Genomic DNA, 26,372 nt, shown 5'->3' on the forward strand with positions numbered 1-26,372 from the left:
CCTTTGACTACAAAGCGCCAAACTGTATTTATCAGGAAGCACTTCTTTTGGCATCCCGTACCAAAGGAAGTCAGAGGAGAGGCGTTTGAAATCGTTTTTTCTCTCCATCATCGATCACTTTTGATCTTACAGGGTCTAATTGAATCGCAAGATGGATCACATCATGGAGAAGCTTGAAAAGGAAGAATTGAATATGAGAGCAGCCAGCATGGACGGATAGAACAGACAAGTCATTGTATTGTCTGCTCGCGGAAAACAAACATCCTAATCTACGATTTGACTCCCTCGAATGGCCTTGACGCTGTGAACAACAGGAACCGGCTGTTCTGAAAACACCCCCGAGGACACCTCAATGATGGACGCTTTTGACCTCCCTCCCTCCTCAACGACACCTGGAGTCGAACTTTTGCTTGCATGCAGAACGGCCCCAGTCTATGAACATTACATCATCACACCCAAGACAATGGGCACATACACACACACCCACCACCGCTTGTTTTCCCCCTCGGGGTGATGGTCGGCTGTCAGCGCTTCATAGCAGCAGTCGACCTCCAGGGTCCCAACTCCCCGCCCCTCTGTTGCGAGTTGTCGTGATTAAATGTAACGTGTTTATGTGTGCATTGCATGGAGGTTTTTTCCCACTCCAGACTAGGCCAACAAATAAGAACAAATAATTTAGACATTATTTCAGCCAGCCAGAAAAATACAAATATGTGCTGGGGGTCCATGGAGGCAATTAAAGAGAATAAGTTAAAAAGAACTAAGTAAAAGAGGATGGAGTAAAAATAAAAAATAAATGTTTTCAAGTATTAAACTATGCTCGTAACGCCTGCAGAGCGACTCCAGGCCTATAGACACAACAACACTACACCCTGGACAATGGGCATATGCCCACACATACCCCCACCAGCACCCCACGCCTTCACCACCACTTGATTCCCTTAGAGGCGATGGATGGCTGAGCAGCGCTTTAGATAGCAGCAGCCAGCCACCATAGCAGCCACCACTCCCGCCCCTCTGTTGCAAGTCTTGTGGATTCTATGTAACATGTTTATGTGCGCTTATGGCTATTGAGGTTTTTTTCCCCTTTGGTCGGTGCCAAAAAAGTACCGGATCTGGTGCCCATTGTTATTGACAAAGCATGATCGTAATGTAAGACATATTTATTTAGTAAATGTAGTTAAACCGGATGTGTAGCGCAGCGCTTTTATTTTGAAGCGGGAAAAGTGTGTGATTGGTTTGAGAAAGTATCCTTTCGACTTCCTGCCGGCCGTCTTTCATTTCTGTTGAGCTTTTATGTCATCTTACTTACTAAATCAGTCATAGTAACAATCTAAATGTTATGTTATCACTTATGTCATTAAATCAGTAACACTAACAATCTAAATGTTATGTTATCACTTATGTCATCTTACTTACAGTAAAAAATCTAAATGTTCTGTTATTACTTGTAATCTTACCTACTAAATCAGTAACTAACAATCTAAATGTTCTGTTATCACTTATGTCATCTTACTTACTAAATCAGTCACAGTAACAATCTAAATGTTATGTCATCACTTATGTCATCTTACTTACTAAATCAGTCACAGTAACAATCCAAATGTTATCACTTATGTCATCTTACTTACAGTAACAAGCTAAATGTTCTGTTATCACTTGTAACCTTACCTACTAAATCAGTAACTAACAATCTAAATGTTATGTTATCACTTATGTCATCTTACTTACTAAATCAGTCACAGTAACAATCTAAATGTTATGTCATCACTTATGTCATCTTACTTACTAAATCAGTCACAGTAACAATCCAAATGTTATCACTTATGTCATCTTACTTACAGTAACAATCTAAATGTTCTGTTATCACTTGTAATCTTACCTACTAAATCAGTAACTAACAATCTAAATGTTATGTTGTCACTTATGTCATCTTACTTACTAAATCAGTCACAGTAACAATCCAAATGTTATGTTATCACTTATGTCATCTTACTTACAATAACAATCTAAATGTTCTGTTATCACTTGTAATCTTACTTACTAAATCAGTAACTAACAATCTAAATGTTATGTTATCACTTATGTCATTTTACTTACTAAATCAGTCACAGTAACAATCTAAATGTTATGTCATCACTTATGTCATCTTACTTACAGTAACAATCTAAATGTTCTGTTATCACTTGTAATCTTACTTACTAAATCAGTCACAGTAACAATCTAAATGTTATGTCATCACTTATGTCATCTTACTTACTAAATCAGTCACAGTAACAATCCAAATGTTATGTTATCACTTATGTCATCTTACTTACTAAATCAGTCACAGTGACAATCTAGATGTTATGTTATCACTTATGTCATCTTACTTACTAAATCAGTCACAGTAACAATCTAAATGTTATGTCATCACTTATGTCATCTTACTTATTAAATCAGTCACAGTAACAATCTAAAAGTTATGTTATCACTTATGTCATCTTACTTACTAAATCAGTCACAGTAACAATCTAAATGTTATGTTATCACTTATGTCATCTTACTTACAGTAACAATCTAAATGTTCTGTTATCACTTGTAATCTTACTTACTAAATCAGTCACAGTAACAATCTAAATGTTATGTTATCACTTATGTCATCTTACTTACTAAATCAGTCACAGTAACAATCCAAATGTTATGTTATCACTTATGTCATCTTACTTACAGTAACAATCTAAATGTTCTGTTATCACTTGTAATCTTACTTACTAAATCAGTAACTAACAATCTAAATGTTATGTTATCACTTATGTCATCTTACTTACTAAATCAGTAACTAACAATCTAAATGTTATGTTATCACTTATGTCATTTTACTTACTAAATCAGTCACAGTAACAATCTAAATGTTATGTTATCACTTATGTCATCTTACTTACTAAATCAGTAACTAACAATCTAAATGTTATGTTATCACTTATGTCATCTTACTTACTGAATCAGTCACAGTAACAATCTAAATGTTATGTTATCACTTATGTCATCTTACTTACTGAATCAGTCACAGTAACAATCTAAATGTTATGTTATCACTGCACCTTAACCCTAATGTGAACACGGAAGTGAAGCACCACCCAACTATGAACGACGCGCGCAGCAGGCGTCTCTTCTCACGGCGAAAAATAGTCCTTTCTTGTCTGCAGAACAACTTTTTATGGCTTTGAACCGGATATTTCCAAAAAGGTTGTCCATTTTTGCTCGTTTGTGGCTCATCAGTAGCAGCCGAGTTCCCCCCCGCTACGGCACGGGCCGAGGGTCAAAGTCAAAAATTAATCGCCCGTGAAAAAAATGTGTGCCGTTATTGAAATGTATACTTAAAAACCTTATATATATATATTTGGTAACTATTAATTTTATTTCAAGCCGGCCAAATGTAGTGACTTTTTCGAACCAGCAGATGGCGGCTGTGAAACACTAAGACAGTATCAGTGCCGTGTCACTGCCAGGTCATGGTGTGTGATTTTGTACCTGCAGTGTGCGATGATAGGACCGGCGTCCGGAGGGTTGCAGGTCTTGACCCTGCGCAGGAAGTTGAGGAAGGGGGTGGGGTACTCTGGAACGCCGTGGTCTGGCCAGGCGGTGAACTGGAACTGACGCACTTCTCGCCGTTCACTGCTGCCGCTCTGGCATTAAAACAGGAAGCAGACATTTGTCATTCATGCTGTATTATTATTAAATGTTGAACACTGGCAAGACGTTTTTGTAGTGAATACAGAGCAGCTCCTCTACTCAACAGAATCTGCCTAGCAACACGTGGCCATGTGACCAGGAAGAAAGATCTGATCAAATCTGGTGATTTTCATATCGTACGACGAAATACAAAATGTTAAAAAAGGTCAAAAATTTGAATTTTGTTTGTTTAACCTACAATACAGTATAATATTAGACTTTATTTACTCCCATGTAGGGTTGTACCGGTGCTAGTATGGTATCGCGGTACTAATCAATCAAAAACGGTACTATACCCTGTTTGAAAAAGTACCGCTTCCCCATATTTTATAATTTATTTATTTTTAACGGGCGTGACGGTGCGTCGTCGTAACGTGGTGACATTGCCAGTTTTACCATCAGAGGAGCATGTTCGGCAGCGCGCACACACAGAGTACTTACAAGCAGACACTGTGTAGACAGAAAAGGGACAACGGACGCATTTTTGGTGTAAAAAGTAAAGATAAAAGTGAAGTTATAACACCCTCAGGAAGAGGTGCTTTAAGACATGGCTAGCTAGTTAGCGGCTAACATCCATCCTTAGCTACTTCTAAATCACTAATCCTGGCCTCGATGGCGACAGATTAAAGTAAGTTTCTTCCATGTACCATTATCACTGGAGGACGAGGAATAGCTAAACATGCTTCACTACACACCGTAGGAGGATACAATAGCTCATTGCTAACAGCAAATATAAACAAATGCCTTGGGTGGATACCAAATACAAGAGCGTATCTAGTCGATACTACTATAATTACATCGATATTTTTTATCGTCATAAAATGATTTTTTCCTGTTCAAAAAAAAATTAATCATATTATGTTTATAAAGTCAGTAAATATGTCCCTTGTAACTTTGAATATGACCAAGTAGTTACAGGATCATTCCTGTAACTACTTGGTATCGGATCGATACCTAAATGTGTGGTATCATCCAAAACTAATGTCAAGTATCAAAGAAGAGAAGAATAAGTGATTATTACATTTTAACAGAAGTGTAGATAGAACATGTTAAAACAGAAAATAAGCAGATATTAACAGTAAATGAACAAGTGGATTAATAATCCGTTTTTACAGTTTGTCCCTCATAATGTAGACAAAATAATAGGTAGATAAATGACAATATGTTACTGCATATCTGTTTTATCCAGAGCTTTCATGCTTTTATCTCTATTTTTTATATACAGTATATGTTTCTGTTTTATCTAGTGTTTATCTAGTGTTTTTCATGTTTTCAATTTCTATTTAATTTTTTTGTTATGTATTCTAACTTTCTGTTTTTTAAAAAATGTTTTATACTTTGTAGCCCTTTGAGATTTTAACAAATGGGAAGTGCGTTATAAATGTAATTCATTATTATTATTATTATTATTATTATTATTATTATTATTATTATTGCATACGTCAGCAGACTAATTAGGAGTCTTTGTTTGTTTACTTACTACTAAAAGACAAGTTGTCTAGTATGTTCACTGTTTTATTTAAGGACTAAATTACTAGGGATGATGTTCGAAACCGGTTCTCCCGGTTGTTCGATAAGAAAAGAACCGATTCCATGGACTCGAATCCCTTTTTGAGAACCGGTTCCCGTTATCGAGGCCACTATAGTAAAGAAAAAGAGTTGGTTCTTTATTCGAATCCCTGGGAATGAATCCCTTCCCACAGGAAATGCCCTGTGGAACGGCGATGTTATGCCCATTTGATTGTAGACTCTTACTGACACCTTGTGGCGATATGAAAATACTACGCGTCAATAGTTTGGGCACTTCCGGGTTGCCGATGTTAGTCCAGTTCATGAGACAATTGAGAAGTAGACAAGTTGTGTTAGCTCTTACAAGCCTTGGAAAAGATAAGTCTGTAAGTAAACTGTTTAACTTGTTTATGTAACTCGATATTAAGGTGGAAAGTAGTTAAATTTGATAGTAAGATGTTTATTGAAAAACGATTTTTGTGCACTGTTTCAATGGATGTTTTGAGGACTTAAAATGGCTGCCAGTCGTGTATTCCCACCATCGAAATAGTTTCAACACTCAGAAGTATTTGTTTGATGATAGTACTGTATATTTGTGTGACGCTAATATTTACATATTGTGTATTACATTTCAGTATGTTAATTGAATCACATAGCTTATACATTTGTCATTGTGTGTATTTCAGTTAAAAATAAAATAAAAATAACAGTCCTGTGCAAGACAAAAGTAAAGATAGGAAAAGACCAAGCAAGATCAACAACAATAAAAAGCCTAAATGGATTAATCTGCTTTAGAACTTTATTAGACGTCTTGGATTGTTTGTTAGCTGTCTGCCTGTGTGTGTAGTTAGTATGTTCCAATAGCAGCAGAAGTGCACTTTTTGGAGAGCTGTATTATTTTCAGTTTTGTGCCCAAAGGACTGATTTTATTTAACACTATATTATTATTTATACACCTATAGTGATCACAGAGACAGGTTGTTTTTGTGTTGCTGTATATATTTGTGTTTCTGAAAAATCTATCTAATATACTTTGGGTAACAACAGTCAATATTTATTTATTTTATTTTTTTAGGGGGGTAACAGTCAATATTTATTTATTTTTATTTTTTTCTTATAAAATAAAAGTGAGCTTTTGTTAAACCAAATGTGTTTTTTTCCATATACAACAACCTATCTGGATTCGATGAGAATCGATAAGGAATCGGTTTGATAAGAGGATTCGATAATGGGCTCAAACTCGATAATTTCTTATCAAACATCATCCCTATAAATTACAATAATAAACATATGTTTCATGTACACTAAGATTTGTTGTTCAAATAATGACATTTTTTTGTGCTCCCCTTTATTTAGAAAAATATTGACAAGTGTCAAAAAGTATCGATATATATTTTGGTACCGGTACCAAAATATTGGTATCGGGACAACCCTAGTCCCATGTTTATTATTTTTGCAATAAAAAAAAATACATTTGGTAAAATTACAAATGTATTCTGATTACATTATATTTTTTTACTTGATTATAGAAACATGCCTATTGTAATGATCCTGCTAGTTATTATCTAGTTACATTTTGTACTGACATTATTTGTCATGTCTGTGCTATGACAAAAGTGGAAAGACAAATTAGCATTAAAAAAAAAAACAGCGCACAGAACGATCCCACTTTGATGATCCCACCTCACACATTTTTGTTTGGCCGTACGACAAACACGATCCTCTATGATGCGATGATTCACGACAACACGACTTTCTGAGAAGTGACAGTAGACTTAAAAGCCAGGGTTGGCCTGGTTTGTGTGTTTGTAAGTAGGCCACAGAGACACGCTTGGCTTCAGCAAAATGCTCTCTGAGTCCAACACTGGTCAAATCTCATCACCCTGGGGAGGGACGACCTCCTTTGACTGACCACTAAGTCCAGCCTGATATTATTCACAATGTACTACAGAAAGAAGTGCACACTAGGTTCTATTGAATAGTACATCTTTTGACTGCAGTATTGTGGAGTGTGTTTGCACCGATATTTATATTTATGGTTGATTAACACCTGACACCGCTCCAGGCACCTTTTCTTTAAATTGTTTGTGACCGAGTGCGGCAGCTGTTTATGGCCCCCTCCCCTTAGAAACAGCTGCAGCCATGTAATCAGGAAATGCCCAAATAAATGAGGAGGCGTGGAGCTCTCTTCTCGCTGGCCTTTAACCATTTCTAGTGCACCCCACCCCCCACCCCCCACCCCCCCTTTTGTCGCACTCTTATGGTCAGAATAATTGTTGTATATAAGTTATCACATAACTTGTTTTCCCACGAGTTCAGGCTGCCCCTGCGAGAAGACAAAAGTTGTCTTTGTTCTTATCAAGCAAAAGGCCTATCTACTGTGTGCGCTGGGATGCGACGTGGCGGTGTCAGTTTCTTTGATCTATCGGACAGCCACAGGAAGACCATGTCATGACCCCGAGATCTACAAAGCAGAGAGGGAGCAGACCTGACACCGCTCCAGGCACCTTTTCTTTAAATTGTTTGTGACCGAGTGCGGCAGCTGTTTATGACCCCCCTCCCCTTAGAAACAGCTGCAGCTATGTAATCAGGAAATGCCAAAATAAATGAGGAGGCTTGGAGCTCTCTTCTCGCTGGCCTTTAACCTGAGCTGAGTCCGCCCACTAGGCCACCATTTCGCTTTAGTTTTTTTTTTCAATTTGTCGCACTCTTATGGTCAGAATAATTGTATTTAAGTTATCACACAACTTGTTTTCCCATGAGTTCAGGCTGCCCCTGCGAGAAGACAAAAGCTGTCTTTGTTCTTATCAAGCAAAAGGCCTATCCACTGTGTGCGATGGGATGCGACGTGGGGGTGTGGGTTTCTTTGATCTATCGGACCGCCACAGGAAGACCTTCTCATGATCCCGAGATCTACAAAGCAGACCTGACACCGCTCCAGGCACCTTTTCTTTAAATTGTTTGCGACCGAGTGCGGCAGCTGTTTATGACCCCCGTCCCCTTAGAAACAGCTGCAGCTATGTAATCAGGAAATGCCAAAATAAATGAGGAGGCGTGGAGCTCTCTTCTCGCTGGCCTTTAACCTGAGCTGAGTCCGCCCACTAGGTCACCATTTCTAGTGCACCCCCCCCCACACCCCCTTTTGTCGCACTCTTATGGTCAGAATAATTGTATATAAGTTATCACATAACTTGTTTTCCCACGAGTTCAGGCTGCCCCTGCGAGAAGACAAAAGCTGTCTTTGTTCTTATCAAGCAAAAGGCCTATCTACTGTGTGCGATGGGATGCGACGTGGGGGTGTCAGTTTCTTTGATCCATCGGACAGCCACAGGAAGACCATGTCATGACCCCGAGATCTACAAAGCAGAGAGGGAGCAGACCTGACACCGCTCCAGGCACCTTTTCTTTAAATTGTTTGTGACCGAGTGCGGCAGCTGTTTATGACCCCCCTCCCCTTAGAAACAGCTGCAGCTATGTAATCAGGAAATGCCAAAATAAATGAGGAGGCGTGGAGCTCTCTTCTCGCTGGCCTTTAACCTGAGCTGAGTCCGCCCACTAGGCCACCATTTCGCTTTAGTTTTTTTTTTCAATTTGTCGCACTCTTATGGTCAGAATAATTGTATTTAAGTTATCACATAACTTGTTTTCCCACGAGTTCAGGCTGCCCCTGCGAGAAGACAAAAGCTGTCTTTGTTCTTATCAAGCAAAAGGCCTATCCACTGTGTGCGATGGGATGCGACGTGGGGGTGTGGGTTTCTGTGATCTATCGGACCGCCACAGGAAGACCTTCTCATGATTCCGAGATCTACAAAGCAGACCTGACACCGCTCCAGGCACCTTTTCTTTAAATTGTTTGTGACCGAGTGCGGCAACTGTTTATGACCCCTTCCCCTTAGAAACAGCTGCAGCCATGTAATCAGGAAATGCCCAAATAAATGAGTGGGCGTGGAGCTCTCTTCTCGCTGGCCTTTAACCTGAGCTGAGCAAGCTTACTAGGCCACCATTTCTAGTCCCCCCTCCCCCCCCTTCTCTTTAGTTTTCTTTTCAATTTGTCGCACTCTTATGGTCAGAATAATTGCATTTAAGTTATCACACAACTTGTTTTCCCATGAGTTCAGGCTGCCCCTGCGAGAAGACAAAAGCTGTCTTTGTTCTTATCAAGCAAAAGGCCTATCCACTGTGTGCGATGGGATGGGACGTGGGGGTGTCGGTTTCTTTGATCTATCGGACAGCCACAGGAAGACCTTGTCATGACCCCGAGATCTACAAAGCAGACCTGACACCGCTCCAGGCACCTTTTCTTTAAATTGTTTGTGACTGAGTGCGGCAACTGTTTATGACCCCTTCCCCTTAGAAACAGCTGCAGCCATGTAATCAGGAAATGCCCAAATAAATGAGGGGGCGTGGAGCTCTCTTCTCGCTGGCCTTTAACCTGAGCTGAGCCCGCCCACTAGGCCACCATTTCTTTTTTAAATGTAATCACAATAATATTGACTAGATACGCTCTTGTACTTGGTATCATTACAGTGGATGTCAGGTGTAGATCCACCAATGGCGTTTGTTTACATTGTGACGCCGGTGAGTTAGTGTGTAGTGAAGCATGTTTAGCTATTCGTCGTCCTGCAGTGATAATGGTACTTGTAATAAACTCACTTTGTCGCCATAGAGGCCAGGATTAGTGATTTAGAAGTAGCTAAGGATGGATGTTAGCCGCTAGCTAGCTAGCCATGTCTTAAAGCACCTCTTCCTGAGGGTGTTTCAGTGTTATAACTTCACCTTTATCTTTACTTTTTAGGCCAAAATGCGTCCATTCTCCCTTTTCTGTCTACACACTGTGTCTGCTTGTAAGTACTCTGTGTGTGTGCGCTGCCGAACATGCTCCTCTGCTGGTAAAACCAGCAATGTCACGAAGTGACAACGCGCTGTCATGCCCGTTAAATGTTTTTTTTTTTTTAAATACGGGAACCGGTACTTTTTAGAGGTGGTATAGTACCGTTTGTGAATCATTAGTATACCTAACGGTTCACCGTACAACCCTGGTTGCACCATTTCCCTAAGAAGTTAGATTTCAGCGGCTGTTACTGCAAGCTCAGGACGGAGAGAGAAGTCACCTTGTGGAGGGAAAAGGTGCGCACACAGAAGGTGGCCAGCTCCATGGTGTCCAGCAGGGTGAGCTGGATGGTCCCGTATGTGTCCGTGCCCCGACTGGGCCAGTACTGGTCACACTTGATCTACGCACACACACACACACGTTGTCCACATCAAGCTCAGCAATATTGCAAATACGCGTCAAGTCAGTAAATCGTGTTTTTGGCACCCGTGACTTTTCCTCCAGGCGTGTCATCATGACCACGGAGGCGGCCCGTTGCTCCCACACCATCCTCCAGAAGTCCCCGAACGTCTCGGCCAGCGGGCCCTGGGTGGCGATGTAAGCGTTCTGCTTCCTGTAACCGTCCACGTAATTGGCGTTGATGTAGTCACTTCCCAGGACACCTGTGCACATTTTAATAAAACGACCAATTAAAAAGTGTTGGTGTGTCGCCGTGGCGACGCTTTCTAGGACAGAGGTTCTTAACCTTTTTCATCTCGGGCCCAACTTTCAACGCTCAAATATCAACACTGAATTAGTCACCTTACACTTAATTTTAATCATATTCAATAATTATATCTAATTATTCATTATTCTCCATTAAATGTAATGAAGCTACAAGTTACTCTCCATTAAATGTAGCTAAGCTACAAGTTACTCTCCATTAAATGTAGCTAAGCTACAAGTTACTCTCCATTAATTGTAACTAAGCTACAAGTTACTCTCCATTAATTGTAGCTAAGCTACAAGTTACTCTCCATTAAATGTAACTAAGCTACAAGTTACTCTCCATTAAATGTAGCTAAGTTACAAGTTACTCTCCATTAAATGTAACTAAGCTACAAGTTACTCTCCATTAAATGTAGTTAAGCTACAAGTTACTCTCCATTAAATGTAGCCAAGCTACAAGTTACTCTCCATTAAATGTAACTAAGCTACAAGTTACTCTCCATTAAATGTAAATAAGCTACAAGTTATCTCCATTAAATGTAACTAAGCTACATGTTACTCTCCATTAAATGTCACTAAGCTACAAGTTACTCTCCATTAAATGTAGCTAAGCTACAAGTTACTCTCCATTAAATATAGCTAAGTTACAAGTTACTCTCCATTAAATGTAGCTAAGTTACAAGTTACACTCCATTAAATGTAGCTAAGCTACACGTTACTCTCCATTAAATGTAACTAAGCTACAAGTTACTCTCCATTAAATGTAAATAAGCTACAAGTTATCTCCATTAAATGTAACTAAGCTACAAGTTACGTTCCACTAATTGTAGCTAAGCTACAAGTTACTTTTCATTAAATGTAACTGAGCTACAAGTTACTCTCCATTAAATGTAGCTAAGTTACAAGTTACTCTCCATTAAATGTAACTAAGCTACAAGTTACTCTCCATTAAATGTAGCTAGGCTACAAGTTACTCTTCATTAAATGTAGCTAAGCTACATGTTACTCTCCATTAATTGTAGCTAAGCTACAAGTTACTCTCCATTAAATGTAACTAAGCTACAAGTTACTCTCCATAAAATGTAACTAAGCTACATGTTACTCTCCATTAAATGTAGCTAAGCTACAAGTTACTCTCCATTAAATGTAGCTAAGCTACAAGTTACTCTCCATTAAATGTAGCTAAGCTACAAGTTACTCTCCATTAAATGTAAATAAGCTACAAGTTATCTCCATTAAATGTAACTAAGCTACATGTTACTCTCCATTAAATGTCACTAAGCTACAAGTTACTCTCCATTAAATGTAGCTAAGCTACAAGTTACTCTCCATTAAATATAGCTAAGTTACAAGTTACTCTCCATTAAATGTAGCTAAGTTACAAGTTACACTCCATTAAATGTAGCTAAGCTACAAGTTACTCTCCATTAAATGTAACTAAGCTACAAGTTACTCTCCATTAAATGTAAATAAGCTACAAGTTATCTCCATTAAATGTAACTAAGCTACAAGTTACTCTCCATTAAATGTAGTTAAGCTACAAGTTACTCTCCATTAAATGTAGCTAAGTTACAAGTTACTTTCCATTAAATGTAGCTAAGGTACAAGTTACTCTCCATTAAATGTAGCTAAGCTACAAGTTACTCTCCATTAAATGTAACTAAGCTACAAGTTACTCTCCATTAAATGTAAATAAGCTACAAGTTATCTCCATTAAATGTAACTAAGCTACAAGTTACTCTCCATTAAATGTAGTTAAGCTACAAGTTACTCTCCATTAAATGTAGCTAAGTTACAAGTTACTCTCCATTAAATGTAGCTAAGCTACAAGTTACTCTCCATTATATGTAACTATGCTACAAGTTACTCTCCATTAAATGTAGCTAAGCTACAAGTTACTCTCCGTTAATTGTAGATAAGTTACAAGTTACTCTCCATTAAATGTAGCTAAGCTACAAGTTACTCTCCATTAAAAGTAAATAAGCTACAAGTTACTCATCATTAAATGTAGCTAAGTTACAAGTTACTCTCCATTAAATGTAACTAAGGTACAAGTTACTCTCCATTAAAAGTAGCTAAGCAACAAGTTACTATGCATTAAATGTAGCTAAGTTACAAGTTACTCTCCATTAAATGTAATAAAGCTACAAGCTACTCTCCATTAAATGTAGATAAGCTACAAGTTACTCTCCATTAAATGTAACTAAGCTACAAGTTACTCTCCATTAAATGTCCTTCATCCAGGTCTTGTATTTTCTCTCTTTGTGTGGTGTTTAACATGGTGCGCTCCCCAGCTCACCTTCTATGGGCGCCAGGATGACTCGGGTGTGGTCGTAGGCGATCACGTTGGCGTAGCGGTTTTTGGGCTTGTTGACCTCCAGGTTGGAATGTTCCCAAGTGAATTGCTGACCGGGGTCGACGGACTGCGAGGAGGAAGCAGATCGCACATAATAACAACGTTGTTGGCGTGCTCTGATGGTGGGTTTGTTGATGTGGAACGATAGTGAGCTTGATAAAGTAGACACTTTGTAAAATGCACGACTGAATGAATCATGAACACTTAGAGATATGTTAAATAGTATTGGTGTTACAGCAAGTACAGACTAGGCCACCATTTCCCTGTCCACAAGTTATTTAGAGGAGCCATATGTAATAATGTCATGTCAAGTCATCACTAAATATGTCAAAAGCTATAAATAAATCATCTTCTTTACCTCTATAACTAACAACAGTAGTTCATGAACATATGTTCATTTCAAAATGAGATTTACAGCCCCGAAATATTGTTATTGTTTTCATTTCCATGTCCCGCCCTCCGCCGTTTGTCCAATTAGAACAAGGGTGTCAGACTGGTTTCCATTGAGGGGCCACATCGCAGTTATGGTCGCCCTCATTTATCAATGAGTAATATATGAATATATATATATATATATATATATATATATATATATATATATATATATATATATATATATATATATATATATATATATATATATATATATATATATATATATATATATATATATATATAATACATGAACAATATATTTGCTTACATAAGTTGCAAAAAAAATTATTTTATTTTTATTAATAATAATAATAGATTTTATTTGTCAAAAGCACTTTACATTGAGTAAACAACCTCAAAGTGCTACAGTGCATTTAAAAAAAAAAAAAAAAATTAAAAAAATAAAAATAAAATGAATAAATACAAATAAAAACTAGAACAGCCAAATAGCTAAAACTAGTATGCATATATCTAAAAAAAAAAAAGTTTTTTTTAAAAAGAAGGGTTTTTGAGCCTTTTTTAAAAGCATCCACAGTCTGTGGTGCCCTCAGGTGGTCAGGGAGAACGTTCCACAGACTGAGAGCGGCGGAGCAGAAAGCCCGGTCTTTTACTTTAAAAAACTGGCAGCTCAGTCACCAGAATTTTACAGTAAAAGCAGTGTTTTATTTTTTATTTTTTACAGCATATAAAAAAATTGAATAAATGGAATGGAATGGAGAAACAACACCATTGTTTTTAGCGGTAAAATTCAAGCAACAGAGCTGCCAGTTGTTGTTTTTTTACTGTAAAATATTGTTGTTTTAATGGGTTTTTTTAAAAAATGTTTTAGCGTCTTACAGTATATGGAAAAAAAAACAGTACCAAAGTTGATTTTACGGTAAAAAACTCAAGTCGGTGGAATTTAACCGTAAAATCAATTGTCAATTTTACAGTCTACAATTTGATTGATAATTTGTGTCAGAATAATTGTATCTAAGTTATCACAAAACTTTGTGTTGTCATGACAAAAGCTGTCTTTGATCCTACCAAGCAGAAGGCTTGTAAAACTCCACCGTGTAGGATGGGAAGCAACATGAAGGTGTTCCGTTTCTTTCATGTATTGTAATCCACAGAAATATTTTGTCTTGACCCGAGAACTACATGGCGGAGAAGAAGCAGGACCAGACTCCCCTTTAGGCACCGTTTCTCTGAACTGTTTTACGACCTTTTCTTTGAACTGTTTGTAATCAAAGGCGATGGCTGTTTACGACCCCCCCTCCCTTAGAAACAGCTGTTGCCATGTAACCAGGGAAAGTCCAAATAAAAGAGGAGGCGTACAATCTTTCGTCAGAGCGTGGCGGGAGACTGTGCGAAGAGTACAGCCCAGACGTTTCTCCTCAACTGAGCCAAATTTAATTCTGTCTCTGTTTAATTCCTTGCTTCTTGTCTTGTTTAATAGATGTCATCAGTGTTTGAACCTGACAATTTGTTTTGAAATCATGAGTCAAGTATGTATATATATATAAGTATATGTGTATATATATATATATTAGGGCTGCAACTAACGATTAATTTGATAATCGATTAATCTATTGATTATTACTTTGATTAATCGATTAATAATCGGATAAAAGAGACAAAATACATTTCTATCCTATGCAGTATTTTATTGAAAAAAACCCAGTATACTGGCACCATACTTATTTTGATTATTGTTTCTCAGCTGTTTGTACATGTTGCAGTTTATAAATGAAGGTTTATTAAAAAATAAATAAATTAAAAAATTAAAAAAAAAAAAAAAAAAAGACTGCGCATGCGCATAGCATAGATCCAACGAATCGATGACTAAATTAATCGGCAACTATTTTTATAATCGATTTTAATCGATTTAATCGATTAGTTGTTGTAGCCCTAATATGTATGCATTAATAATTATTATAAATGATACATTTTCATGGTGTTTTTTTATGTGTTCTCATCAAAATTTAACAGCAACATCTTCCTCCTCAACATAAAGTATTAATGGTGGACAGGAAGTGGCCCTCCAGCCACACAGTGACTTCCTCGGTGGCGCTACCACGAAGCGTACGCCGGACCGGCGTGACACAAGCGGCCGCCTCACCTCGTATTCCTGGGAGAGTCGGAGGTTGTCGTTGGCTTTCAGCAGCTCGATGTGCTCCGCCAGCTCGCTGATGGGGATGGGAGGGTGGCTCATCATTCCTGCGTGGCAACGTGCAAAGGTCAGTCACCCCGGGTCAGCGTCAGTCCCGTGCAAAGATGTCAGCATAATTGCACACACGGCACATCATTAACCAAGACGCCCAGGCAGAAAAAAAATCAATGTTGATCCGTGCGGGCGGACAAAGTGCGGCGAGTCGTGTTTGTTTGGAAATTGTTTTCCTTTGATAAATTGCTCGGTGGAGCCCGCAAAACAAACATAGACAGAACGCTAATTAGGAGTGTTTGAACGCGCGCAAAGGAAGCAAAACCTCCCAGGGTCCTTCCAGAAAAATCTTCAATTTGACTTCTACTTGTCATTTTACAACCGCTGTGGTGTGGGCACCGATCCACCACAAGTCACCGAGACGCACGTCCAGCCCAAATCATCCTACAGAACAATTTTCATGACAAAAGAGGAAGAAAGAAAGTGCTTCGAGGCAAGAGTCAAATATTCTTATGACGGACCCAGAGAAGAGCCAAGTAAAGTATTCACTTTGCATGCTCACTACCTTCTTTTTACACATCTTCTCCACGGTGATGTGTCCTCGTCGGCTCGTCGGCAAGCAGAGTAGCCGAGAATTGTACTCCAGTCAGAGAACCGTTACTTTGAAATAATATGACTCAAGTAAAAGTAACAAAGTAGTCATGAAAATAATTACTTGAGCAAGTAAGTGTTCTGTGAAAAAATTACTCAAGTTAGGGTTGTTCCCATACCAATATTTTAGTACCGGTACCAAAATGTATTTCGATACTTTTCTAAATAAAGGGGAGCATAAAAAATGTCATTATTGTAACAAAAAATGTTAGTGTACATGAAACATATGTTTATTATTGTCATTTAGTGCTTAAATAAAATAGTGAACATACTAGACAACTTGTCTTTTAGTAGTAAGTAAACAAACTAAGACTCCTAATTAGTCTGCAGTAACATATTGTGTAATTTATACACCTATTATTGTGTACACATTATGAGGGACAAACTGTAAAAAATGGATTATTAATCTACTTCTTCATTTACTGTTAATATCTGCTTATTTTCTCTTTTAACATGTTCTATCTACACTTCTGTTAAAATGTAATAATCACTTATTCTTCTCTTCTTTGATACTTTACGTTAGTTTTGGATGATACCACACATTTAGGTATCGATCCGATACCAAGAAGTTACAGGATCATACATTGGTCATATTCAAAGTCCTCATGTGTCCAGGGACGTATTTACTGAGTTTATAAACATAATATAAATTAAAAAACAAACAAAGATGTTGTGATGCCAAAAAAAAATCGATGTAATCATAGTAGTATCGACTAGATACACTACTGTACTTGGTATCATTACAGTGGATGTCAGGTGTAGGTCCACCCATGGCATTTGTTTACATTGTAACGCCGGTGAGCTACGGTGTGTAGTGAAGCATGTTTAGCTATTCCTCGTCCTCCAGTGATAATGCTACTTGTAAGAAACATACTTCATTTGTCGCCATGGAGGCCAGGATTAGTGATTTAGAAGTAGCTAAAACACTGTGGATGGATGTTAGCCGCTAGCTAGCTAGCCATGTCTTAAAGCACCTCTTCCTGAGGGTGTTTCAGTGTTATAACTTCACCTTTATCTTTACTTTTTACACCAAAATGCGTCCGTTCTCCCTTTTCTGTCTACACACTGGGTCTGCTTGTAAGTACTCTGTGTGTGTGCGCTGCCCAACATGTTGTTGTCCAAATGTTGAATATTGTTAAATGATCACATATCCAAGTCTCATTTCCAGGTATGACGCTACGTTGTAATTACAGTTGCAAGTCCAAGACGTTAGATGGCTGTCGTTTATAGTTTATGGCGTGTTGGTCGGTTTAATTGCGCCCTATAAAGTGTTAATACTGTAAGTATTGCACTTATTACGCACCGACTGATTGTAATGTGCACCTTAGTTGTAGTTCTCACTAACAAATTTGAAGGTGTCCATCCATCTATCCATCCATCTATCCATCCATCCATCCATCCATCCATCCATCCATCCATCTTCTTCCGCTTATCCGAGGTTGGTTCGCGGGGGCAGTAGCCTAAGCAGAGAAGCCCAGACTTCCCTCTCCCCAGCCACTTTGTCCAGCTCCTCCCGGGGGATCCCGAGGCGTTCCCAGGCCAGCCGGGAGACATAGTCTTCCCAACGTGTCCTGGGTCTTCCCCGTGGCCTCCTACCGGTCGGACGTGCCCTAAACACCTCCCTAGGGAGGCGTTCGGGTGGCATCCTGACCAGATGCCCGAACCACCTCATCTGGCTCCTCTCCATGTGGAGGAGCAGCGGCTTTACTTTGAGCTCCTCCCGGATGACAGAGCTTCTCACCCTATCTCTAAGGGAGAGCCCCGCCACCCGGCGGAGGAAACTCATTTGGGCCGCTTGTACCCGTGATCTTGTCCTTTCACTCATAACCCAAAGCTCATGACCATAGGTGAGGATGGGAACGTAGATCGACTGGTAAATTGAGAGCTTTGCCTTCCGGCTCAGCTCCTTCTTCACCACAACGGATCGATACAGCGTCCGCATTACTGAAGACGCCGCACCGATCCGCCTGTCGATCTCACCATCCACTCTTCCCTCACTCATGAACAAGACTCCCAGGTACTTGAACTCCTCCACTTGGGACAAGATCTCCTCTCCAACCCGGAGATGGCACTCCACCCTTTTCCAGGCGAGAACCATGGACTCGGACTTGGAGGTGCTGATTCTCATCCCAGTCACTTCACACTCGGCTGTGAACCGATCCAGTGAGAGCTGAAGATCCTGGCCAGATGAAGCCATCAGGACCACATCATCTGCAAAAAGCAGAGACCTAATCCTGCAGCCACCAAACCAGATCCCCTCAACGCCCTGACTGCGCCTAGAAATTCTGTCCATAAAAGTTATGAACAGAATGGGTGACAAAGGGCAGCCTTGGCGGAGTCCAATCCTCACTGGAAACGGGTCCGACTTACCGCCGGCAATGCGGACGAAGCTCTGACACTGATCGTACAGGGAGCGGACCGCCACAATCAGACGGTCCGATACCCCATACTCTCTGAGCACTCCCCACAGGACTTCCCGAGGTACACGGTCGAATGCTTTCTTCAAGTCCACAAAGCACATGTAGACTGAAGCCATCAGGACCACATCATCTGCAAAAAGCAGAGACCTAATCCTGCAGCCACCAAACCGGATCCCCTCAACGCCCTGACTGTGCCTAGAAATTCTGTCCATAAAAGTTATGAACAGAATGGGTGACAAAGGCTAGCCTTGGCGGAGTCCAACCCTCACTGGAAACGTGTCCGACTTACTGCCGGCAATGCGGACCAAGCTCTCACACTGATCATACAGGGAGCGGACCGCCACAATCAGACAGTCCGATACCCCATACTCTCTGAGCACTCCCCACAGGACTTACCGAGGTACACGGTCGAATGCTTTCTTCAAGTCCACAAAGCACATGTAGACTGAAGCCATCAGGACCACATCATCTGCAAAAAGCAGAGACCTAATCCTGCAGCCACCAAACCAGATCCCCTCAACACCTTGACTGCGCCTAGAAATTCTGTCCATAAAAGTTATGAACAGAATGGGTGACAAAGGGCAGCCTTGGCGGAGTCCAATCCTCACTGGAAACGTGTCCGACTTACCGCCGGCAATGCGGACCAAGCTCTGACACTGATCGTACAGGGAGCGGACCGCCACAATCAGACAGTCCGATACCCCATACTCTTCGAGCACTCCCCACAGGACTTCCCGAGGTACACGGTTGAATGCTTTCTTCAAGTCCACAAAGCACATGTAGACTGAAGCCATCAGGACCACATCATCTGCAAAAAGAGACTTAATCCTGCAGCCACCAAACCAGATCCCCTCAACGCCCTGACTGTGCCTAGAAATTCTGTCCATAAAAGTTATGAACAGAATGGGTGACAAAGGGCAGCCTTGGCCGAGTCCAATCCTCACTGGAAACGGGTCCGACTTACCGCCAGCAATGCGGACCAAGCTCTGACACTGATCGTACAGGGAGCGGACCGCCACAATCAGACAGTCCGATACCCCATACTCTCTGAGCACTCCCCACAGGACTTCCCGAGGTACACGGTCGAATGCCTTCTCCAAGTCCACAAAGCACATGTAGACTGAAGCCGTCAGGACCACATCATCTGCAAAAAGCAGAGACCTAATCCTGCAGCCACCAAACCAGATCCCCTCAACGCCCTGACTGTGCCTAGAAATTCTGTCCATAAAAGTTATGAACAGAATGGGTGACAAAGGGCAGCCTTGGCGGAGTCCAATCCTCACTGGAAACGTGTCCGAATTACCGCCGGCAATGCGGACCAAGCTCTGACACTGATCGTACAGGAAGCGGACCGCCACAATCTGACAGTCCGATACCCCATACTCTCTGAGCACTCCCCACAGGACTTCCCGAGGGACACGGTCGAATGCCTTCTCCAAGTCCACAAAGCACAAGTACACTGGTTGGGCAAACTCCCATGCACCCTCAAGGACCCTGCCCAGAGTATAGAGCTGGTCCACAGGACAGGAATATACATCCGTGAATATCCACTTGAGCCTAATTCTTCTTCTGGACTCTGCATGGAGGTCGTGAACAGACTGGTGGTGTGTGGAGCGGGCTGGATCCACGTCAATAATGAGTCAATCGTGCCATTTTCACCTTTAAACCTTCTAAATTCAATGTTCAAGGACTTCTGCGAGGGATTTTTCTCATTTCCTTCTATTCCGAGGAGCTGTCATGTGGAATGTGGGTGGAGATGATTTTTTTTCTTTCTTTCTCCCCCACACAGCTCTGACTCAGTGGTGCTGTACAACATGGATGGTGGCCGGGCGGAGCTCCAGGGTCCAGGCTCAATTGTGAGCTGATGAAGGGTAGCGACAACTGAAGTCACCGGTGAGGGCAGCATCGGGTTAGCAGTCACAAGCAAGAGCAATCTCCCTCCGAGCTCCTGTAGAATAATGCTGCCCGGTGGAGTCGTGCCATTGTGAGGATGGCGCTGCACTTTTCTTCACTGACGGCATGCTGTTTGTAGAGGTTGCCCTCTAGTGGCTTCTTCAGACCACCACACACTGCCAGGAGAGCCAGGAATTCCAGGTATAACACTGTTTTATTTTCACATAATAGCGCAAAGTCTTTTGCTTTCCAGCAAACTGTCTTTCTCTCCTGCGTCCGCTCAGCAACACCTCCAACTCCAACTACTCGTCTCATCACGGCTGCTGCTAATAAAGGCGACAGGTGATTAGAAAATAAGGCCCACCTGGGCCATCTACGCACCTGTCGCTGTCATAGTATATATATGTCGCATTCATACCAAAACATAGCATATATGTTGTATTAACACCAAAATATAGTATATATATATATATATATATGTCGTATTAACACCAAAACAAAGTATATACAGTATGTCGTATTGACACCAAAACATAGAATATATATTTGTCGTATTCACACAAAAACATAGTATGTATATGTGTCTTGCCCAAGGACACAACGGCAGTGACTAGGATGGCGGAAACAGGGATCAAACCTGGAACCCTCAAGTTGCCGGCACGGCCACTCTACCAACCGAGCTATACCACCCCATAGTATATGTATGTCGTATTAACACCAAAACATAGTATATATGTGGTATTAACACCAAAACATAGTATATGTATGTGGTATTAACACCAAAACATAGTATATATATGTCGTATTGACACCAAAACATGGTATATATGTCGTATTAACACCAAAACATAGTATATATGTCGAATCAACACCAAAACATAGTATATATATGTCGTATTAACACCAAAACATAGTATATATATGTCGTATTCACACCAAATATGTTGTATTCACACCAAAACATAGTCTATACATGTCGAATCAACACCAACACATGGTATATATACACACACATATACATATATATATATATATATATATATATATATATATATGTATATATATATATATATATATATATATACATATATATATATATATATATATATATATGTCGTATTAACACCAAAACATAGTACATAAATGCCGTATCCACACTAAAACATAGTATATATATGTCGCATTCACACCAAAACATAGCATATATGTTGTATTAACACCAAAACATAGTATATATATGTCGTATTAACACCAAAACATAGTATATATATGTCGTATTAACACCAAAACATAGTATATACAGTATGTCGTATTGACACCAAAACATAGAATATATATTTGTCGTATTCACACCAAAACATAGTATATATGTTGTATTAACACCAAAACATAGTATATATATATGTCGTATTAACACCAAAACATAGTTTATATATATGTCGTATTAGCACCAAAACATAGTATATATGTCGTATTAACACCAAAACATAGTATATATATCGTATTAACACCAAAACATAGTATATATGTCGTATTGACACCAAAACATAGTATATATATATGTCGTATTAACACCAAAACATAGTATATATATGTCGTATTAACACCAAAACATATTATATATATGTCGTATTAGCACCAAAACATAGTATATATATGTCGTATTAGCACCAAAACATAGTATATATATGTCGTATTAGCACCAAAACATAGTATATATGTCGTATTAACACCAAAACATAGTATATATTTCGTATTAACACCAAAACATAGTATATATGTCGTATTGACACCAAAACATAGTATATATATATGTCGTATTAACACCAAAACATAGTATATATATGTCGTATTAACACCAAAACATATTATATATATGTCGTATTAGCACCAAAACATAGTATATATATGTCGTATTAGCACCAAAACATAGTATATATATGTCGTATTAGCACCAAAACATAGTATATATATGTCGTATTAGCACCAAAACATAGTATATATGTCGTATTAACACCAAAACATAGTATATATATGTCGTATTAGCACCAAAACATATTATATATGTCGTATTAACACCAAAATATAGTATATATGTCGTATTAACACCAAAACATAGTATATATGTCGTATTAACACCAAAACATAGTATATATATGTCGTATTAGCACCAAAACATATTATATATGTCGTATTAACACCAAAATATAGTATATATGTCGTATTAACACCAAAACGGCTGCTGCTAATAAAGGCGACAGGTGATTAGATAACAAGGTCCACCTGGGCCATCTACGCACCTGTCGCTGTCTTTGAGGCCGGTCCTGGCAACACAGGCCACGCCCCCCTCCACACTGTTCTTCTTGAACGCCACGTCCACATGAATACAGATACTATTTCAACTACGCCTATTTTTCCGATGCCTTGCACACAGGTTTTGTTGTCCCTAAAAACGTGGAGGTTTTCAACAACTCCTGCTTAAGGGTTTGGGTGTAGATGAAATTTGCATTTCCGAAGTGGGGAACAAAAAAAATAAAAAAAACGGCTTGCGTTCAAGGGGCATGATTTGGAAGGATTTGATGCATTTTGGAGTGATATGTTAGGGAAACAAATTGTTCAATAATTCATTTTTTGACAAAATTTACAGAACAAAATACAAAACCCAAAACTAGCGAAAATGTCATGTTGTGTAAATGGTAAATAAAAACAGAATACAATGATTTGCAAATCCTTTTCAACTTATATTCAATTGAATATAAGTTGAAAAGACAAGATACTTAAAATTCGAAATGGAAAACTTTGTTATTTTTTGTATCATGCAAAACTAATGTAAAGTATCAAAGAAGAGAAGAATAAGTGATTATTACATTTTAACAGAAGTGTAGATAGAACATGTTGAAACAGAAAATAAGCAGATATTAACAGTAAATGAACAAGTGGATTAATAATAAATTTTTACAGTTTGTCCCTCATAATGTGTACAAAATAATAGGTGTATAAATGACACAATATGTTACTGCATACGTCAGCAGACTAATTAGGAGTCTTTGTTTGTTTACCTACTACTAAAAGACAAGTTGTATAGTATGTTCACTATTTTTATTTAAGGAATAAATTGCAATAATAAACATATTGTCATGTGCGGGGGGGTCACAGCTTGCTGCGAGGTTTGTTCCCTCGGGATGCAAACGGACCACTCCGGACAGGACGTGCAGGTAGGAACATGATTTATTCTCAAAAACTCGAGCAAGTGCCAAAACAGAAAACAAGCCGACGGAACAACGTGCCCATCGCACTCGAAGCTCAGGCTACCACTTAGCATACGCAAAAGACAAGTAACTTGTTGCATGAAGCAAACAATGAAGCCAGGCCGACTGACCGGCAAAGGCAGGCTTAAATAGTCCCCCTGATTAGTGCTCGGAAAACAGGTGAGCGTCCCTAGCACCAATCAGAGACAGGTGGGAACAATAAGCACCCATGGTAAGTAAAAAAACAAACAAGGGTGCACAAAAAAAGGAACTAAGGGAGTCCAAAACTAACAGAATATAGCAAAAACATGATCCGGGCCATGGATCATGACACATATGTTTAATGTACCTTAAGACTTTATTTAAAATAAAGCTAATAATGCATTTTTTTTTGTGGTCCCCTTCTATTTAGAAAAGTACCGAAAATTACCCGGAAGGTATCGAAATAATTTTGGTACCGGTACCATGTTTGTGGTCCCCTTTATTCAAAAAAGTATCGATAAGAAATACATTTTTGTACCGGTACTGTGGAGGATGCATATATGTTTAAGAGTTCTTTCTTTTTACATAGCCATGTTTAGAGTAGCTAGTACTTTTCCTTTGTATATTCTACTAGTTTCTCTTGTGTTCAGAGGTCTGTTTTGTGTCTTAACCTTGGAATGTGAATACCTCCACCACTGGTTCCTTATCAGCGTTGCGAGGGGGAGATGGGGGTTTTCTTTATGTGAAAAGGATTTGGCTTTTCCGTTTGAATGTCAGATCAACTAGAGTAGCCGATATGAATGTATTGGTTAAGTTGACCTCCTAAAGCTTTAGTAAAACTTGAAAATATTCCAATTCTGTCTTGATGGTCCTTCTTACTCAGCATATATGTCATCAAAAGAACTTGGGATTGACCAGTAACTTAGATTCCCTGGGAGGAAGCAACAGTACCAAAATATTGGAATGGGGACAACCCTAGCTCTACTGGTCCCAGCCAAGTAGTGCACTCCATTAAGCTGTATTTGCTTCAAGATACGATTCATCAAACTATAAACCTCAACCTTACAATGAATGATTATTATACAAACCCCACTTTGACTTGGTGCAGAGCTCCACTGTCCCACATAGCAGAGAAAGGACAGGAGGACATCCAAGGTGAGGCGGACACACGGGGACAATTACTGGCGAAACAGGGCTAGAACTGGACTATTCTGGGATAAGACAAGCTTTATTTTGAACGCATCTGCTGGCCAACTGCCAAGATTCCCAGATCAATAAAAGTATGAGATTAACAAAGCCGCTGCCCTTAATGTCAGAGTTCCTCTGTCTCTCAACACAAATGGTAAAAGAAAATGTAAGTTGAGGTACAACTTTGAGTGCATGTTCTTACCTGGAGTCTGGAAGTTGATGCGTCTCATCTCCACGGGGTCTGTAGGGTGATGGGCCATCATCTCTGCGTTACTCAGCAGACTCTTGGTCCCTGGCTCGGACTCTTTGCGCTTGCTGCACGGACACAGCCGTTATTGCAAGAGCCATTAGCACACGCAAGCATGCATTTAATGAAAAAGGAGAGAGTCAGCACCGACACGTCATTAGCATTAGCGACTTCATCCACATACATAAACAGATGTGCGGTGCAATATTACACCGTGTGGTATTAAAGTCCATAAGTGCCACAGGAAACAAAGTTACAAAGGGCTGGACGTTGGGACATATTGCATGTTTGGTTTAGGGGTTATGCTTGAAACACTTTTTTATTGCTTCAATTGCATTATTTCAGGATTCTAAGAACATTAATGTTCAGTAAAAAAATTATATTTGTGTTTGCAAACCTTACAAAAGCACATGTTTCTAGTAAAACTCACAAATAAACATTAGTAAAGGAATTATTAGACATATTGCATGTTTGGTTTAGGAGTTATGTTTAAATAACTGTCATATTGAGTAAAGACCTAATGTTTGTGTTTGCAAACCTTCCAAAAGCACATGTTTCTAGTAAAACTCACAACGATACATTAATACAGGCATTATTAGACATATTGCATGTTAGGTTTAGGAGTTATGTTTAAATAACTGTCATATTGAGTAAGGACCTAATGTCTGTGTTTGCAAACCTTCCAAAAGCACATGTTTCTAGTAAAACTCACAACGATACATTAATACAGGCATTATTAGACATATTGCATGTTTGGTTTAGGGGTTATGCTTGAAACACTTTTTTATTGCTTCAATTGCATTATTTCAGGATTCTAAGAACGTTAATGTTCAGTAAAAAAAAATATATTTGTGTTTGCAAACCTTACAAAAGCACATGTTTCTAGTAAAACTCACAAATAAACATTAGTAAAGGAATTATTAGACATATTGCATGTTTAGTTTAGGAGTTATGTTTAAATAACTGTCATATTGAGTAAAGACCTAATGTCTGTGTTTGCAAACCTTCCAAAAGCACATGTTTCTAGTAAAACTCACAACGATACAT

The 26,372-nt window shown here is 39.3% G+C and overlaps 1 protein-coding gene across 1 annotated transcript; it reads right to left on the bottom strand.

Moving 5' to 3' along the window:
- Window positions 1–3,470: 3,470 nt before the first annotated feature.
- LOC133631446 (receptor-type tyrosine-protein phosphatase S-like) lies at window positions 3,471–25,483 on the bottom strand. The gene is made up of 7 exons (XM_062023646.1): window positions 25,473–25,483; window positions 25,281–25,393; window positions 15,655–15,752; window positions 13,062–13,185; window positions 10,541–10,716; window positions 10,335–10,454; window positions 3,471–3,668 (listed from the first exon to the last, which is right to left on the bottom strand). Exons 1-7 carry the CDS (start codon window positions 25,481–25,483, stop codon window positions 3,471–3,473), a joined length of 840 nt encoding a protein of 279 aa, XP_061879630.1.
- Between the last annotated feature and the right edge of the window lie 889 nt (window positions 25,484–26,372).

Source organism: Entelurus aequoreus, linkage group LG16 (assembly GCF_033978785.1).
Source record: "Entelurus aequoreus isolate RoL-2023_Sb linkage group LG16, RoL_Eaeq_v1.1, whole genome shotgun sequence".
NCBI classification, from domain to species: Eukaryota; Metazoa; Chordata; class Actinopteri; order Syngnathiformes; family Syngnathidae; genus Entelurus; species Entelurus aequoreus.

Coding starts and splice junctions, on each gene's coding strand:
- LOC133631446 (XM_062023646.1), bottom strand. Junction 13,186..15,654: donor GACTCTCCCAGGAATACGAG/GTGAGGCGGCCG, acceptor TCCTCCTCGCAG/TCCGTCGACCCCGGTCAGCA. Junction 10,717..13,061: donor CATCCTGGCGCCCATAGAAG/GTGAGCTGGGGA, acceptor AAATGTGCACAG/GTGTCCTGGGAAGTGACTAC.